Source organism: Schistocerca cancellata, chromosome 12 (genome assembly GCF_023864275.1).
Source record: "Schistocerca cancellata isolate TAMUIC-IGC-003103 chromosome 12, iqSchCanc2.1, whole genome shotgun sequence".
NCBI lineage: Eukaryota > Metazoa > Arthropoda > Insecta > Orthoptera > Acrididae > Schistocerca > Schistocerca cancellata.
The window spans coordinates 105,891,110-105,907,874 of NC_064637.1; the positions used below are offsets into that span (position 1 = coordinate 105,891,110).

General features: G+C 40.2%; 1 protein-coding gene across 1 annotated transcript in view; it reads left to right on the forward strand.

Annotated features, from left to right (window-relative positions):
* LOC126109491 (protogenin A-like) overlaps positions 1–16,765 on the forward strand; it is a 288,364-nt gene that overhangs the window by 250,702 nt on the left and 20,897 nt on the right. The window contains exon 17 of the mRNA XM_049914516.1: positions 12,066–12,176. Within this exon, the coding sequence (XP_049770473.1) occupies positions 12,066–12,176 (111 nt within the window). The remainder of the gene's footprint in view (positions 1–12,065; positions 12,177–16,765) is intronic.

A 16,765-nucleotide genomic window follows, 5' to 3' on the forward strand; every position in this document is an offset into this window, starting at 1 on the left:
TGTAGCGATAATTAGTGTTCCTCGATACTGTAATGCTATTACGAGGGCTGTTCAAAAAGTAAGGTGACTTTTCAAATTGCACAGGCAACATAAATTCGATTATTGATATTTTTTATTTCCTATGTTAACATACGTTCAGTGTCTTGCTACATTGTAAGGCTAAGGTGCGGCACAGGTATGTCAGTGACACTTTTGTCTTGTGGAGCCATTCTGACGATAACTCAGTGACTTTCCAGGTATCTGAATAGAGTGCATACCAACATTAAAATAATGGTGAGAAATCGAGCCACCGCACGATGATGTCCGCACAAACATTCAAATCACCACCATAGTTGGAGAAGAGATTTGCCCATCTTTTGAAATGCTATAATTATTACTTTGCTAAAGCTGGTTGTCATGGTACTGGCAGTGGGTATGCCTGGCTCTTTTATACATGGTGTCCCAGGAGGATTGGTCAGTAATCAGGGATTAGATGGGAACCATCATTCAAAGCAAAGGAATCTTGTAAACATGGGCTCTAAAATGCATGTCTCAAGATCTGTGAGCATTTATTCAGTAGAAGAGATGTGTTTCATGGTACCAAGATGGAAAAATTCCATAGCTCTTGAGATATGCATTTTAAAGTCCATTGTTATTAGACATTTTTGCTCTGAAGATCATTCCTGTAATACCGTATTTACTTGAATCTAAGCTGCACTTTTTTTCCAGTTTTTGTGATCCAGAAAACCGCTTGTGGCTTAGAATCTAGTGCAAAGTAAACGGAAGTTCTGAAAAATGTTGGTAGGTGCCGCCAAAACTAACTTCTGCCGTCGAACATATGTAGCGCTACACAGGTATGCTTTTCAGGCAAAAGATAAATACTGGCGGCAAAACCTCTGCGTCATAAAAAAAAGGGGGGGGGGGGTGGAAGACGAGCTTTTTTCCCTGCCCCGAGTTTTGACCACTGCATTATCATACATTATCCAATGAAGTAAATACAAATTTCGTATTGTTCATCTTCGAATGTAGCAGCATTTAAATGTACTATGAAAATCTGACTGGCAAGACTGTTTGGGATGTTTGTCAATATGGGAAATTTTACATTCTGAATTTTTTCCTACCTGTGAGAAGAGATGATTGCTAATAGGAACTTTTATGAATTGTGAATCACCTGCAGTAGTCTCTTCACCATAAGAATATCACATCTCCATTGCAAAAATTACAGATGCCTCTCACTGCCCTGCAGACATTTCAACTACGGTTTCTCAGTCAAAAGTCAGTAACACTTCTGCAAGCACACATCATGGCAGCCTAGTTCCATTGTGATGGCTTCTGAACAGCTCCCGCAACCACTGCCAAACCTTGGTCACATTGGATTGACCTCTGGAACAGAAAGAGAAAACGTTTTTGTTGAAACTGCATTTATGAAAAATGCAAGCAAATTCCCCAGCTGTTGATGCTTTCATGTTTTCTGACCTCTTCAAATAAGGCATTCAGTTTTCTTTTTGCCATTTATTTTTTCTTTACTACAGTAATTACAACTCATGCAGTGAAGTAATCTGCACACAGAACATAGCTTTCAAACAGATATAACATACATAGTAATGATAAATGTTGATAAAAACTTATACGTCCAACATACACTTCAGAATGTGCTGGATGTTCCCCTATTGTTAGAGAAAATGGAATTGGTCAAAAAATCAGGAAAAAACTTGTGTAAATATATAACAAGAAACAAATACTCATCAAGATACGAGACATTCTGTTCTACAATAGCCATGTGTTAACACTACAGGATTTTGTCAGTGTGGTTATCCCTTATTTTGAGATAACATTCAGCCCCCCTCCTGAACGGATCACAACCTCGTGCGAACACACCTGGCTGTCTTGGAATTTAGTCTAATGGACGTGCTCCTGTAATGTGTGCATAGTGTCTATGGGTTGGACATACACCAATGCTTTTAAATTTCCTCTCAGACAGAAGTTTAAAGGACTAATGGTAGGGGAATGGGGAGGTCCTGACCAATTGATTACGTATTAAATGTTTGTGATAGGTACTATTGTACATGGCTTAGAAGATAGGTGGTACCCCTGTTGCAACAAGGCATTCAGATTTCTTTTTGCCCGATTACAGTAACTGTAACTCATATAGTGAAGTAATTCGTACACAGAACATAGTTTTCGATTAACCGTTTACTTTTTATGGTGTTCACATTCTCCAATACTGCAAGTAAATTGCCGTGCAACAGTCGGTGCTAAACAGCACCTGTTACTTTGTCCAATAAAGTGTATGTCACTGTTAGTCTTTCATCCCCCCCCCCCCCCCCTCCCCCCGACTCAGTGATACTAAAGTGACTCGTTGACAAACTTCCTGGGTTGGTCAGCAGTTTGTGTCCACTCACCTGTGGTTATTTCGGTAGCTTATGCTATCTAAAAAAAAGACATCAGGACACCTCTTAGTGGACATTAATATGGGGTGTGTGTACCCCTCGCCTTTATGACAACTTGAACTATGCTGAGGACAGTTTCAGTGATGTTTCTGAATGTCTGCGGGGGAATGGTAGCCCATTCTTTCTCGGGAATCAAAACCGTGGAAGGTAGTGATGTCGTATGCTGGGGTCTGGAGTGAAGTCAAAAGTCGAACTCATTCCAAAGTTGTTCCATTGGGTTAAGATGGAATCTGTGCAGCCAATCCATTTAAGGAATATGAGGGCCACTCCAAAAGAAATGCACACTGTTTTTCTAAAAATACAGTTTTCATTCTGCATGTGTGAAAGTTTTACAGTGTGTAGATACATCCTTCCTGCTTGTTTTCAAACTTAGTTCGCCCTGTTGCCGTGAGTGGCATTGTCACAGCATGTCTTCAAGATGGCTGCTACACTTGACGTTCATCAGAAGCAATGTGCTGTCATAGAATTCCTGTGCTGTGAAAACGAGACAGTGGGAAACATCCACAAGAGGTTGAAAAAGGTGTATGGAGATGCTGCTGTCGATCACAGTACAGTTAGTCGGTGGGCAAGCAGGTTACGTGATGAAAGCGGGCACGGCAATATTGAGGATTGTCCTCGCAGCGGCAGGCCTCGTACTGCACACACTCCAGACAGTGAGCAGAGAGTTAACGAATTGGTGACTGCTGACAGACGCATCACAGTGAACGAATTGTCACGCTACGTTGGGATAGGGGAAGGAAGTGTTTGCAGAATACTGAAAGTGTTGGCGTTAAAAAAGGTTTGTGCCGGGTCGGTTCCCAGGATGTTGACACAAGAAAACCGGTATGCAGCGAACTTTCGGAACAGAGTGAGAATGGTGGAGATGAATTTCTTGGAAGAATTGTGACAGGTGATGAAACATGGCTCCATCATTTTTCACCAGAGATGAAGAGGCAATCAGTGTAGTAACATCATGCCAAAAAAAAAAAAAAAAAAAAAAAAAAAAAAATTCAAAACCACACATTCTAGTGGAAAAGTTATGGCTATGGTGTTTTTAGATTCCGAAGGACTCTTGCTTGTGGACGTCATGCCAAGTGAAACCACCATAAATTCTGATGCATATGTGACGACACTGAAGAAACTTCAAGCTCGACTGAGTCGTGTTCGACCACATCGGCAAAAGCAAGATGTTTTGCTGTTGCACGACAATGCACGGCCACACGTCAGTCAAAAAAACCATGGAAGCGATCACAAAACTCGGATGGATAACACTGAAACACCCGCCTTACAGTCCTGACCTGGCTCCACATGACTATCATCTCTTTGGGAAACTGAAAGACTCTCTTTGTGGAGCAATGTTTGAAGATGATGACTCTCTTGTGCACGGTGCCAAACAGTGGCTCCAACAGGTTGGTCCAGAATTTTACTGCGCGGGTATACAGGTGCTGGTTCCAAGATGGCGCAAGGCAGTTGAGAGGGATGTAAATTATGTGGAGAAATGAAAATGTTATTCGTAAAGGACATATCTACACACTGTAAAACTGTCAAACATGTAGAATAAAAGATGGATTTTAAAAAAATAATGTGCGTTTCTTTTGGAGTGACCCTTGTATTATCCTCCACAGACCATTGCCTCACATATGTTTCTTTGTGGGAAGGTACACCATCATGTCGATGCAAACAGCTGTTGTCTTCAAACCGTTCTTCTGCTCTGTGCAGTAAAATGTGATCATACCCTTCTGAATGTAGTGTTTTCTTAAGCACAGTAAGGATTCCACACCTAAACCATTGGCGGGGGTGATATATACCATACCACCACCTTTCTCCCCCGGGTTCCCGGGTTCGATTCCCGGCGGGGTCAGGGATTTTCTCTGCCTCGTGATGGCTGGGTGTTGTGTGCTGTCCTTAGGTTAGTTAGGTTTAAGTAGTTCTAAGTTCTAGGGGACTTATGACCACAGCAGTTGAGTCCCATAGTGCTCAGAGCCATTTTTGAACCACCTTTCTCCACATTTCATTGGTGGCACCACACACGATGGCAGGCTACGTTGTCCAGGCATTTGTCAAACCTGAACTCTCCCACTGGATTGCGACAAGGAATAGCATGATTTGTCACTCTAAATCACTCATTTCCAGGTATCCACCGTCCATTGGCATCTCTCCTTACACTATCTCCAGTGTTGCTTAACACCGATTATAGAAGTATGTGGGTTATGAAGAGCTGCTTCACCATTTTGCCCCATTCTTTTTAACTCACTACACACAATCGTTGTTCTAGCTCGACTCCTGCTAGCATTTTGGAACTCTGGATTTAGTCCTTCTACTGATTTCGTGTGATTATTTACAATCACCCTCCACGTTGCTCGACAGTCTGTGTTCTGTCGGTGCACGAGGTGTGTCTGGTCACGAATTGGTGGTTGTTGTTCCTTCACATTTCCACTTCACAATCGTATCATTGACAGCTGACTTGGGCAGTGTTATAAGGGTTGAAATGCCCCTGGTGGATTTGTTATTCAGGTGACATCGAATGACTACTCAACATTCTGAGTCACTGATCTCTCCTGACTGACGTATTCCCTACCTCCTTTTGTACTGTTGGGTCTGTCTCTCATGACATCTAGTGGTCAATTCCACATTACATGGAGGTATCTCGATACTTCGGACCAGATAGAGTAATGTACCACATTCTGTGAATCCCATAAATGGAATGTAAGCTGTGAACTGCAGATCCTCAGCATTCCATCTTAAAATTCATTGGCAGGACTGTAATGTCGTAATCTTGCAGGCTGAGAGCTTGCATGACTGGGGTACAGATAAGGTAATGGCTCGTGCAGAACTGACCACACGAGAGCATTGTTTGTATTGGCAAGAGCTCCATCTTTTCATGTACTGGTTTCAGTATCATCTCCTATGCATATATGGAATGTATATGTAATGTTGTGAATATGGACTCATTGGCTGTATAATGGAATGAAGACAATGAAAATTTGTCCCGGACCACAACTTGAATCCAGCTTTCCTGCTTACCGAGAGTGTTCACCGTAAGGCTATTCGAGCACACTTCGTGACCAGACTCAAAATTTCCATAGGTTGTCAACCGTGTGTCTCCAATTTGCACTTCATAATTGGCCTGCAGACTGTGCAAGGTGCAACACGATTCCTTGCTCTTGTTGCAAGTGGTACCTTGTCTGCGAGCTGCTCAAACAACCTGCTGAACACTTTTCTCCCTTTCCGACAGATTGAATTGTCAAGAATGTCATTCACTGTATGTGATGTGTGCTGGTTTAACCCCACGGACTAAACCGTAACACAGTAATGTGTGTGCCATTTCCCATGTGGATATTAGGACTGCATTCGACTATTTGCAGGCTCAACCTCAATATGGTACACACAGTATAGCTGATGCGTAAGTGCTGTGTCAGATGACTTAAGAAGTTCAGAGACAAACTCCACCAGTAAGAAATGAGCAGTGAATGTCACTGGGAATACAGCTCACAGCTGTGAGTGCCAACCATTCTCATCACGCATGAAATGCCCACTATTGGAAAAAGATTTGGCTCAGCACATAAGGTTTTTTCTAGTTGTGATCAATACTAACACACGTAACAATATGTGACTTATTTTAACAGTTAAACTGCTGCCTTGTAAAACTTTTAAGTTTCTAGGAATGTCAGCTTTTTTATCAATTTTCAATATATTTTAGTGCAACGACTGGCCAACATTTAACTATAATATTAACCCTTTATGAAAACTGAAACTACTACTCCTGGATTACTTGTTTGAATATTTAGTTTTTCTTCATACATTTTTAATGGATGTCAGGATCTACAAAAGTGTACTAACGTCAATATAATTCTTTATTACCATTCCAGACCTCATAATCTACTCTTAATCTACTTTTCTACTTTCAGGAATTGAAAAGAAACATCATAACACCATAATTATAAATTATTTCACGCTTTTTTCATAGTATAACTTTTTTGAGGTGACACACAGAAGCATGGCTCTTTGCCCATGACCCACTTAATTTTCTGAACCGATAACAATAAAAGTGTTTCAGAGTTGAGGAAAGGAAATAACAACATCAAAAAAAGTGTGAACATTTGTTTCAGTAAACATTTTATGAAATCAAAATGAGAAATACTCATTTGAAGTTCAACGATTTCTTCTCGCACAAAGTCACAGTCACCATACGAATCATCGATATTGCCATTCTCACTGTTACTGTGGATAAAATCTTCCTCCATTTCAAGCAAAATTTTGTCATTCATAGGAAAACTTGAAGCTTTGACCTTCACTTCCATACTGAACATATAGTTGTTATAGTTGCTGCCCTCCAATAACTTCATTCCATACAACTGAACTGATCTACCTGCTAATGTAGAAACCACATTTCACCAATCTTATCAGCTGTTATAGGATACATTATTTCATATTTAAAAACGGAGGAAATTGTACACGGTCAAATGACAGGATTGGCAATCTACCAAAAATTTCTTGCCCGTTCAGTTGTTGGGATTGGCAGTCATAGTGTTAAGTCACATTATAACAATACTGACAGAAATAAAAGAAAGGTTCAAGAGCAGGATTAAAATTCCAAGTGAAAGCGTGTAGATGATAAGAAGTGTTGGTGACATTATTATCCTGAGTCAAGTGAGGAAGAATTACTGGAGCTGTTGAATGGAATGAACAGTCTAATGCGCTCACACTATGAACTGAGAGTCAAGTGAAGAAAGGCAAAAGTAATGTAGAGTAGCAGAAATGACCTTAGTGATATACTAAACATCGAAGTTGGTGACCGTGAAGTTGATGAGGTGAAGGGATTCTGCAAACTTGGAAGCGAAACATCTTGTGGCAGATGACGCAAGCAGGACATAAAAGCAGACTATCATAGGCAGTGAGGGCTTTCATTACCAAAATAAGTTTACTGATCTCAAACAGAGGCCTTAATTTGAGGTGTACGCTTGGAGCATAGCACAGTATGGAAGTGAATCAGACTGGGGAAACTGGATAAGAAGAGATTCGCTTGAGATGAGGAGTTGAAAATTAGGTGTACCAATTAGGAGTGAGGAAAACTCTGACACAAAGAAGGAACAGGATGTACTTTCACAGTACTAAAGGAAACTGTGGAGGGTAAAAATTGTAACGGAAGACAGTTGTTGGAATATATGTGACAAATTATTAAGGACATTGGATGTGCGAACTATTCTGAGATGAAGAGGTTGGCATTAGAGAGGAATGTGCGGCAGGCTGCATCAAACTGCTCAAAAGACTGACAGAACCTGCAAAAGTAGCAAGTTGTTTATTTAATGTGAAATATACATCATGTGTGACCAAAACATTGGCACATTTAAATTTAAGTTCCCTGCCACACTATGTTCTCAACATATGTCATTGCTGAGGCTCTGTATTCTCAATTGTTTGTATTGAAGTGTTGTAGTTTCAAATTGGCAAGACGTTGATCAGAGTACGGAAAAAGAGCTACAATTATCAAAGGTCTTTACAGCAGATCTTTGGCAGCAGGTACAAATTGCTTCTTCAGATACCCAGAATCTGCATTTTATGATGTTGTGGCATAACATTTGGCATCAGAATAATTAAATGAAGATTTCAGAGTACTGTATAGGGAGCGTAACTCAAAAGACCACACCAGCAAGACGCGTAAAGTAATCCAAAGTAGGGCTCCTTCACTGGAGTTCAGATAATGTCAGTCAATCTTTTCTATTTCTGGTTAAGATTTCCAACATTAGCAAATCGTTAGTGGTGGAATTGTTGTTGAGGGTCATCTGTAGAAATACTCCAGCTGATAAGTCCTTTCAGAGACTGCTCGGACAAAGTGAGTCTGTTGTTGCAGTTTGCTTCTACGTACATTGAAAAATGATGTCATGTGGTGAATCAGATTCTTTTCTAACAACAACTTTTTTACAGTGGATGCAAAATCTAATTTGGAAAATGACTGCTGGCTTGCACACAATCCAGAGTCTGTTGCCAGAACAAAATTTCCCCGAAGTCTTTGAGAACTAAGTGTTGTGTTCAATGAGGGTCTTCATGCCCCTCATTTATTTTTAACTAGTGGAAATGTGGTGTCACCGCCAGACACCACACTTGCTAGGTGGTAGCTTAAATCGGCCGCGGTCCATTAGTACATGTCGGACCCGCGTGTCGCCGCCATCAGTACTTGCAGACCTAGCGCCACCACATGGCAGGTCTAGAAAGACGGACTAGCACTCGCCCCAGTTGTACGGACGACATTGCTAGCGACTAGACGTACGAGGCCTTCCTCTCATTTGCCGAGAGACAGTTAGAATAGCCTTCAGCTAAGCACATGACTACGACCTAGCAAGGCGCCATTAGCCTTACCTACTTTGAGAGTTATAGTATAAATGTCTCAAGAAGAACGCTGTATTCATCAGAGAATAAAAGTTAAGTATATGAGACGCTCCGTTCTTTTCTTATTAGCATTTATGAAGTATCCTGTTTCAGACTTAACGCAGGACGGCGTGAGTTGACGCGTGCCCTATTCGGCCCCTTCATAATAAACTGTGTCGGCACTTCTGTCGACACACATAACAGGAAATGTCACAAATGAAGTTTATGTGAGTGTTGTGGAAACATTGGCATCTGGAATTCAACATGTTTTTGTGCGCAATGGTTCACTGGCTCCTGTAGCTGTTCGGTAAAAAACTGGTTGTCTGATAAACTATATATTTCGTGTTCTAAGGACTTTTAGTCTCCCAACAACCACTATTTAAATCTGTGTCAGTACATAAAGAGCTGAGTCGCTAATCTCTCGAACAAATCGAATCCCTTCAGTGAGATGGGAGAAGGACTGCCATCAAGGCAGTTCACCATCATGGACTGAGATACATTTTATTATGCGTGCACGCACTCTCTCGCAATCTCTCGAACAAATCGAATCCCTTCAGTGAGATGGGAGGACTGCCATCAAGGCAGTTCACCATCATGGACTGAGATAAATTTTATTGTGCATGCACGCAGTTTTCATTTAGATCAGAAGCCATTATCTGAGGTAAAATGATTATCCTCTATAACCCCCCCCCCTCTCTCCCTCCTTCCCATTTATCACGTAGAAGTCCCCCGTGCACTATATAAAATAATTTATTTAATGTGCCACTAGAAAAATTTTGTTTAGAGAAAATTTTAAATTTGTCCATATTGGGGTGATGTGCCCTGTCTTTTAAAATTGGTATGGGCAGTCAGCTGTGACATTTCTATGCAGGTGCACAGATAAATCTGTCAATTCCCATTACCCTAATCCTTTTTATCTCTTGAACTGGAAATACATAACCTTCCTTCACAAAGCTAGATAGTGTTTCATTTGTTGTACGTCTGCTGCTGTCTGGTAAGTAGAAGTTTAGACATTTTCCTTGTGTGTTTGAGAGTCAGTCAATAATTAGCCAGACAAACACGGTTACTGAAGGCAACACGTAATGCAGGAAATTGAAAGTTTTGTGTTGGCTACCTTGCGAACAGCATTACTTATTTGTTGGATTAATATTTATGTAAACTTAATATCTAAGGACTTATTTTTGATGTCATGCCTGCGTGATGAAAATGCTTTTGAAGAGTAGCATTGTGTTATCCTATTTTAACTTTTGCAAAATATAAAACCATCAGAAGTATTCTCTTGCATGAAGAAACAGAATGGCAGTAGTTGCGTAAACTGTGTAAGCTTTTACACAAGAGTGGAAAAATTTAAAAGTTGCAGCAAAAGAGTAACCAACAAGCACTGCTCCCGGCATCTATTCACATTATCGAGCTTGTGTTGCCACCTCATACTGATCACTTATCTGAGAGGAGGAATGGGGGTAGGGGGTGAACTAAGTCCCATATAAATGTTCAGTATGTAGCCATATGTACAGATTAATTTGCAAGATAATGTTAAATGACTCGTTCACTTCATTACAATTTATTGTGCGAAATGATCCATGCAACATGCAACTTAGTAACAAACAAGAATGTGTTGCCAAAGAATGTTGAATGAGTATTGGCACAACTCACTCCATCATCTAAATTGAACTGATTTACTGCAAAAGTTATGGGGTGTGTGTTCATTGAGCTTACTGTCCTTCACACAGAACAGAGGTTTTGCTTTTGCACCGAGTTCAAAAATCATTTCAGTAGCAAAGAAGATGCATTTTTTTGACAGGATTTCAACCTGTGATGGAAGTCATGTACATCATTTTTACCCAGAGTTCACATGTCGAAGTACACAGTGGAAACATCCTGACTCTCCAGCCCACACGTAATTAAAATGGGTGGGAAGATTATGCTGACCACCTTTCGAAGTGTCCATGGTCAGATTTATGTATTTATTTATTTATTTTTTCGAGGAGCAACACACTACAACAGCCTATACTTCTCAGGCACTATTGAGAACAAAGTTAATCCTGCACTGAAGAGGAAATATCTGGAATGGCAGAGGATATGTGTGCTGCTGCTTCAAGACAATGCTCGACCTTGTGCAGTACAACTGTCACCTGAAACTTTTGACAAAGTGGGTTGGAAGCTTCTATCTCATCCTCCTGACCTTGCCCATTTGGATTTTTATCTGTTTGATCTCATAAAAGAAGCTTTGTATGTCAGCAAGTTAAATGGCAATGAAGGGGTAAAATAAAAAAAAAATAAAATAAAATAAAAAAAAATTTGTCATCCAGACGTAAATAAAGGATTCTTTGCTAAGGAATTTAGAGGACTTGTAAGAAGATTAGATAAGTGCATAGAAGTTGGTTTGGAATGTGTATAAAGAGTTTAGCTTACTGATTTAATAAACCATTACTAATGTAAAGCTATTTGTTTTTGTCTGTGTAATTATTGTATGATCCTCGTATTTGGTTGTAATATCATTTTGGACAGTTGTTTCCTTTTATAGACAATAGTTGATATATATATATAAGCTAGATAGCTCGAAAACAGCCGTACTGCTTTTATTAACGTAAAGGCATTTTAAGACCTATGTGTAATTGTTCATATCTTAATTGATGGATCCTTTGTTGGTAGCAGTGATAATAGTGATGTCGTCTCTGCCTGTCATTTCCCAATACCCTTTCTGTTCCACTATACTTATTCATACACTTGCGATCTTTCTGAACAGCTTGTAAGTGGTTCCTCATAACTTTTGTATCAGAAGTCTATTTTCACAACTACCTACTGTTCCCATTGTTTTCATATTAACGGAATAAACCAGTTTTATCTGTCCACACATGATTAACTGTGGTACTCCCCATCCTTCCTATCAGTATCCTTTGTATGCCCTGCATGTCTTAACCTTACTGTTAATACTGAAGTGCAATTCAGCACTGAATTAGTTATCCAGAACTCCGTAAATTCTTCATTGAGTAAGATGTTAAATAAACCTCCTTTTATCCCAGTTGTAGAAGCTCTTGCAGTGAATATAACCTTTTCTCTCGATCGACACTGTTCATCTTTTTGCCAAATGTTGTAACTGGGCTGTCTCCCTAGTAATTTTCTTTGGTGGCCTGTCTGTGGATAACTTGGGTCCTCTCTCACTGCCTCACATACCAGCCTCACCATCCGATCTCTCACAAAACTGCGCACATGTCGGCTAGTTTGTATTCCGCACTGCTGCGCTCCTGTGTATCGTGATCGTCTGATCTGATTTGGGTTTGGTTTCTGCAGGGCGGCTACCCGAACGGTCACACAAACGGAGTGAAGCGTCCGGTGCTGAGCAACGGTCGCATCCCTAATGGCCACACGTCCACGGGCATCCACATTACTGAGAATCCACAGGTGAGGCAGCGGACAGTTTCACCCGGGAGGGGTCGGCTTCGTGAGCGCAAAATGTCGGCCACGTTCTGTGACGCCGATGCAGACGGGTCTCTGTGAGCGCGGCTGAATAATTTCGTTCTGTCACCGTGTGCAGAATTAATAAATCTCATAAAGTCTTAACTGGCTTCCCGAAGCATGTGAAGGTAAAGTGCCTTATTTTCTATTTTCTTGCGACCACGATCCTGCAGTATTTTAGAAATGACAGCATATTCCTCCTGGAGTATTTTTAATTTTATTTCTTTACCATCATAATTTCGTCTATTTTGCTAGTTCTGAACAATGGCTGTAACAATATACATTTTCTGAAAAACAAATTCAATTTTAGGAATACGCTCTGTTCTCACTCTTTCTTTTTGTAGAAGACAAATTATTTATAAATATGTTTTACTAGTGTAGTAATGCGCATTCATTCCTACTGAGGAGACGTTGGTTGTTCTTAAGTAAACTATGTTTTCTTGTTGTTGTAGTCCAAGCCGAAGATTGGTTTGAGGCAGCTCTCCGTGCTAGTCTTCCTCATGCAACCCTTTTTATCTCAAAATAGCTATTGAAAACTGCGTTCATTGGACCTACTTACTGTACTCATCCCTAGGTCTCTGTCTACAATTTTTACTGCATACGCTTCCCTCCAATACCATCTTGACAATTCCTCCGTGCCTTAGAACGTGTCCTATCAACCAATCTTTCTTTTAGTCAAGTTGTGTCCAATATTTCTTTTCTGCCAAATTCACTTCATTACCCCCCTCACACGTTTTTGTGATCTAGTCATGTAATCTTCAGTTTTCTTCTATTGCATCACATTTTAACACAACACATGCAGCCTGTAAAAGTTTCTGGCACACTGTGGTTTCTCTAACAGTCAGTGCTCGGAAGAATCTAAGAGCGCAGCTTCCCCGATTATTACTTCGTGCTGCTGTGGGCTATTTCCAAGTAGTGACAGCTTGAAGTCAGTTGTTTGCTATTCTAGCGCTTCGGAGAACTGCTAGGTGGATGTTCCTTCTTCCAGACAGTGCTACACAACTTGAAAAGCATATAACAGGCACGACTATTTCCACACATTTGGCATTGCAGTGTGCTTCTTGATCACAAAAGTTGATCATAAAATGGGGAACAGTTCGACTGTGAAGAAATTCTGAGACTTTTTCAAGAATCTAGATCCAAAATTGGCAGTGATGGCTTTGGATTCGATGACAGTATTTGTGAAAGAAATTGTAATCTGTTTTTTTCCTTCATCTTATAAACAGGAGCCACAAAAAGATGTAAAAAAGGTGTACAACTTACGGAGGACTGCATTAGTCTTTGTGGCCTGGCAGGAATGCATTAAAACTTTGTATTCTCTTCTTGTCTGAAGTGCTTACCACTTTTGTACAAGGCTACACTTCAGACAGATACCTTCAGAGAAGACTTCCTAACACTTAAATTTATACTCAATGTTTACACATTTCTCCTCTTCAGAAACACTTTTGTGGCCATTGCCAGTCTGCGTTTTATACCCTGTCTAGTATGGCCATCATCAGTTATTCTGCTGTCTCTCATTTCCTAATCTAATTTCCTCATCACCACATTAATTTGACTATATTCCATTACTCTTGTTTTGCTTTTGTTGATGTTCATCTTATATCTTCCTTTCAAGGCACTGTCCATTCCATCCAGCTGCTCTTCCTAGTCCTTTCCTGTCTCTACTGTAATTACATTGTCATCAGCAAATCTATTTTTTTATTTCTTTTCTCTGAACTTTAATTCCTTCTCCAAATTTTTCATTCATTTTCTTTACTGCTTGCTCAATGTACAGATTAAATAACTTTGCAATAGACTACAACTGTGTTGCACTCCCTTCTCAACTACTGCTTCCCTTTCATGCCCCTCGACACTTATAGCTGTTGTCTGGTCACTGTACAAGTTGTGAATAGCCTTTCGCTCCCTGTATTTTACTCCTGCTACCTTCAGAATTTGAAAGAGAGAGTTTATTCCAGTCGACATTGTCAAAAACATTCTCTAACTCTACAGATGCTATAAACTTATGTTTGCCTTTCCTTAACCTGTCTTCCAAGAGATGATGTAGGGTCAGTATTAACCTCACGTTTTCCTACATTTCTCCGGGATCCAAACTGATGTTCCCTGATGTCAAATTCTATCAGTTTTTTCCATTCTTCTGTAAAGAATTTGTTACTATTTTGCAGCCAGTACTTATTAAACTGATAGTTCAGTAACATTCACTCTGGTCAGCACTTGATATCTGTGCAGTTGGAAGTATTACATTCTTTTTGAAGTCTGGGCATATTTGACTGTCTCACATTCCCTCCATACCAAATGGAAGAGTTATGTCATGGCTGACCCTCTCAGTGACCTCAGTAATTGTGAGTGAAAGTTTTGTTCTGCAGGGACTGTGTCTTATCTTAGGTCCTTCAGTGCTTTGTCCAATTCTTCTTGGAGTATCACATCTCCCATCTTCACTTTCTGTGACATTATCTTCAAGTTCATTTCCCTTATAAAGACCCTCTATAGAATCATTCCACCTTTCAGCTTCCCCTTCATTGCTTGGCACTGGCTAGCCATCTGAGCTCTCAATATTGATACAGCTGCTGCTATTTCCTCCAAAGGCCTCTTTAATTTTCCTGTAGATGATATGTGTCTTTCAGATAGTTATCCATGCTTCTACAGCCTTGCATTTGTCTTCTAGCCATTTCTGCTTAGCCATTTTACATTTCGTTTCAATCTCATTTTTTTACATGTCAGTATTTCCTTTCACCTACTTCACATGTAGAGTTTTAAAATTTTCTCCTTTTGTCAACCAAATTCACAATTTTCTGTTTTATTGAAGGATTTATAATAGGCCTTATCTTTTAACCTACGTAATTCTGTGCTGCCTTTGCTTTTCATCTCTATCCATTTGTCTTCTACTGTGTTCCTTAACCCCATTCCTGTCCAGCATTGCCTAATGGTCCCTCTGAAACTTTCAGCAACCTATGATTCTTTCAATTTATCAAAGTCCTACCTCCTTAATTTCCAAACTTTTTTGAAATTTCCTAAATTATAATTACAGTTCATAACCAGTAAGTTATGATCAGAGTCCACACCTGCCCCGGAAAAGCCTTACAATTTAAAATCTAGTTTTGCAATATCTGTTTTGCCATTGTTGTTATGGTTTTCCGTCCAAAGACTGGTTTGATTCAACTCTCCAAGCTACTCTATCCTGTGCAAGCCTTTTCATCTCCAAGTAACTACTGCAACCTACATCCTTCTGAATCTGCGTACTGTATTTATCTCATGGTCCCCCATGGAAGGTAGGAGATGAGGTACTGGCGGAAGTAAAGCTGCGAGGACGGGGCATGAGTCGTGCTTGGGTACCTCAGTTGGTAGAGCACTTGCCCGCGAAAGGCAAAGGTCCCGAGTTCGAGTCTCGGTCCAGCACACAGTTTTAATCTGCCAGGAAGTTTCATCACTGCATGTTTCTGACAATGGCCACAGGAGGCCAAGTGCAGTAATCTCGTGTTGGCTAATACTTGTTGTTGACGGCAGTAATGCCCACATTACTCGTTTCCCTCAAGCTCGTATTTAGTATTACTCCGTTCTGTCTCAGGATTGTTCAGTTGTACTTTAACTGTGATACAGTGCAGTACGGGTAGGTTTACTGACGAATAATCGCCCATATTTGGGTTCACTGAGTAAACTGGAAGAGTGATACGACGCTTCTACGTTAAGCTGTTCTCAACCACATCACAGCACTTTATCAGTATGAGGGATGTTGAATTTCTATATGCTACGAGTTTTACATTTTGATGGTTGCATATTAAAAGCTTTTTACTGTTGGAAAGATATTTTTATAGAATATTTTTGATTAAAAAACCAAATAAGTCATATTACATTATTATTCTGTAACAAGTTGGTGGGTACTATGGTCTCTTATCCCCAATGAAACTTCAAAATGTTGTCAGTGGAGTCTGGCTTTGTCTGGTATTAAAAGGTCTATCACTTAACTAAATCTAAAGCATTATGACAAATAGGTGTGAAGCAAAAATTCACCAATATGCACTATATGATCGAAAGTATTTGGAAGAATGGCAGCCCATTCTTCTGCAAGAGCCAAAACCAGAGATGGTAGTGATGTTGGATGATGGAGTCTGGAGTGATGTCAATGTTCTAACTCATCCAAAAAGTGTTGAATTTGGTTCAGGTTGGGACTGTGAGCAGGCCAGTCCATTTCAGGACAGTTGTTGTCCACAAGCTATTACCTCTCAGATACTGCTTTATCACAAGTTGCATTGCCATCCTCATACAGTCAATCCTTACAGACCAATATCTTTAACATCCCTTTGCTACAGAATTCTTGAACTTGTTCCCATTTCAAATATAGTGAAGTTTCTTGAGATCAAAAAGACACATTCGTGCAAAACTCAGCTTTCCCACGTTCATATGATATCCTGCAAACTATGGATGTAGGGCAGCGAGCAGATTCCATATTCCTAGATTTCCGAAAAGTGTTTGACGCAGTTCCCTGCTGCAGACTGTTAAAGGTATGAGCATACAGAATGAGTTCTCAGATACGTGTGTGG